The sequence below is a fragment of the Echinococcus granulosus genome (assembly GCF_000524195.1).
Source record: "Echinococcus granulosus chromosome Unknown EG_S00005, whole genome shotgun sequence".
Taxonomy (NCBI): domain Eukaryota; kingdom Metazoa; phylum Platyhelminthes; class Cestoda; order Cyclophyllidea; family Taeniidae; genus Echinococcus; species Echinococcus granulosus.
Genome location: NW_020170385.1, coordinates 2,158,143 through 2,160,148, shown reverse-complemented (window position 1 = coordinate 2,160,148; position 2,006 = coordinate 2,158,143). Strand labels below are relative to the sequence as shown.

Here is a 2,006-nt window from a genome sequence, read left to right as displayed (position 1 = left end):
TTACACCCCGTTGAGAGGCCAATGTTTTCAACAAAAGTGAAAACGTGACTGCCACGATCAGTCGGTGTGCCTTCACTCGTTTTCCATCCTCTGTCTAGAAGTCAAAGCAAGAATTCTATGTCCATCAACCCACGGTGAATTGTAGGTAGATTAGTTTGCCCTGTTCACGCAAGACGCAAAATTAGTGGCTCAGAGATGAGCTTTCACTCTCATCTGAATACCTCATTGTCTCCATCGGTTGCCGAAGGATTGTGAATTAAAGCACCAAGAAGTGATATTTATGGTTAACATAAGACGCGTATATTTTTGCATTCATTGGATCCTATGCATATTGAAATATATCTTACAATTATAGTCTTTTATTGCTGTAATTATATTGGAAGGCATTACTTGTTAATTAGTCCCTATTTAAATACATGTCTTATTTGATTATCATGTTCTCATGAGGTTTTCCGTAATAAGGCATAGAGAAAAGTATTTTTGCTTATAAGATAGTGTTAACACTGAACGTTTTGTCTGGATTTTCGTAATTTTTAATAGTTGTCATAAAATCGCTTGGTCTAGACTGTAGAATGAAATTTGTTACGAAAAGTTCTTGTTAAATTTACCCAACATTGTCTATATGTATTGCCACTTTTTACCTTTACTTTTACCTTTAGCCTCTTCCAGTGGCTAAAGATTTGTCGTGATGTTTCGTGGCTGTGTAAAACGGTTCTGGTAACTTTGCTAAAATGCTTTGCTTTCATCGTTTTTGAATGCGTAGACGGGTGCTGTCCACCCCATTGGTCAGTCAGTGACGACTGCGGCGATAAAAGCTATTATTCTGCACAACTAATACATGACTTGGGCAAAATGTCTAATCAAACAGCGCTATCTCATCTGCGCTAACTGCAGATTCATGTTCCCTCACTGTACTACACCCTGAACAAAATTATCTTCCCATTTTGGCACAAAGCTCACAATTAACGATAAATTTGTTATATTTACTCCTTTTTGTCTTTGCAAATAATTGCAGATCATTTCAATTTGCTTAAAGTTGTCGGGCGAGAAAATTCTTAAGTGCAAATATTCTGGTCCTGATTATTCTGCTGGATCAGCACAATGACAAGAACTATATTTCCTTGCATTCGCGTGGATGTGACGATGAGTGCAGTTGCCTAATTGATTAGATAATCAAGGAAGCCTGTGTGATTTCAATCTGCGAAACTGGTAGAAACTTGGGGATCGCATCATAGTGCGCCTTCAATGCGTGGTCTGTGCTGCTCTTGCACCTTGAGGCCCTGATATTAAGAAATGACATTTAAGTCTCGTGCCTGCGGTTCAAGCTTTTAGCTGACCTGAGCCGATATTGGCTTTATAATTGCCCAGTAGTTAGAATTCCTGTAGCTCAGTCCAAGTATTGAGCTTCCTAATGAACATTCAAGCCTTGGTAGACGAACTATTAGATACACATACATAAACCCAGCCAACTGAGAAAATTCTCTATAGCCTTGCCCAAGCAGACTAAATGTTTGATGATTGGGACTCATATGATAACAGACTCGCATTGGCGTGAAGATCTCATTAGCAAAATGTTTTTAGGAGAAAGTGCTGAGCAATTTTTAGCACCACTTGGCATTGTTTTGTGTTTACCGTCATTTGAAACCCGAAACAGACCGGAATATATTTTTCCTGATGTTACATCTGGTATACTTCGATAGATGTTTGAAGAAAAATAAGCTTTAGTGTGTTAGTGTATTGTTTTGTGAGTCCTAATTGTCTCGGTTTGCGCGTTTTAGGAGAGGCATCGCTATTACCTTTCTTCCCACTATCTTTTTACAATTGCATTTTAACATTGGCTTTATTCCAACTGTTATAGTATCCGTTTTATGGAATGTATCAAATAAAGCTGCAGCACCCAGGGCAAGCGTACTTGAGCGCCCTCTTCTCTGTCAGCGAAGTGAACCACATCTCCTACCACTTTAGCAATCGTGATTTTAACAAACGCAAGCCGGAATGGTATTTTT

The 2,006-nt window shown here is 38.8% G+C and overlaps 1 protein-coding gene across 1 annotated transcript in view; it reads right to left on the bottom strand. All coding sequences in view use genetic code 11, as the record gives it.

The window, feature by feature from the left end:
- Nucleotides 1-1,020, bottom strand: part of EGR_01495 (hypothetical protein) — a gene marked incomplete at both ends in the record, with an annotated part of 8,760 nt that extends 7,740 nt beyond the window's left edge. Inside the window, one exon of the mRNA XM_024490744.1 lies at nt 911-1,020. Coding sequence (XP_024355068.1) covers nt 911-1,020 — 110 coding nt within the window. The remainder of the gene's footprint in view (nt 1-910) is intronic.
- Between the last annotated feature and the right edge of the window lie 986 nt (nt 1,021-2,006).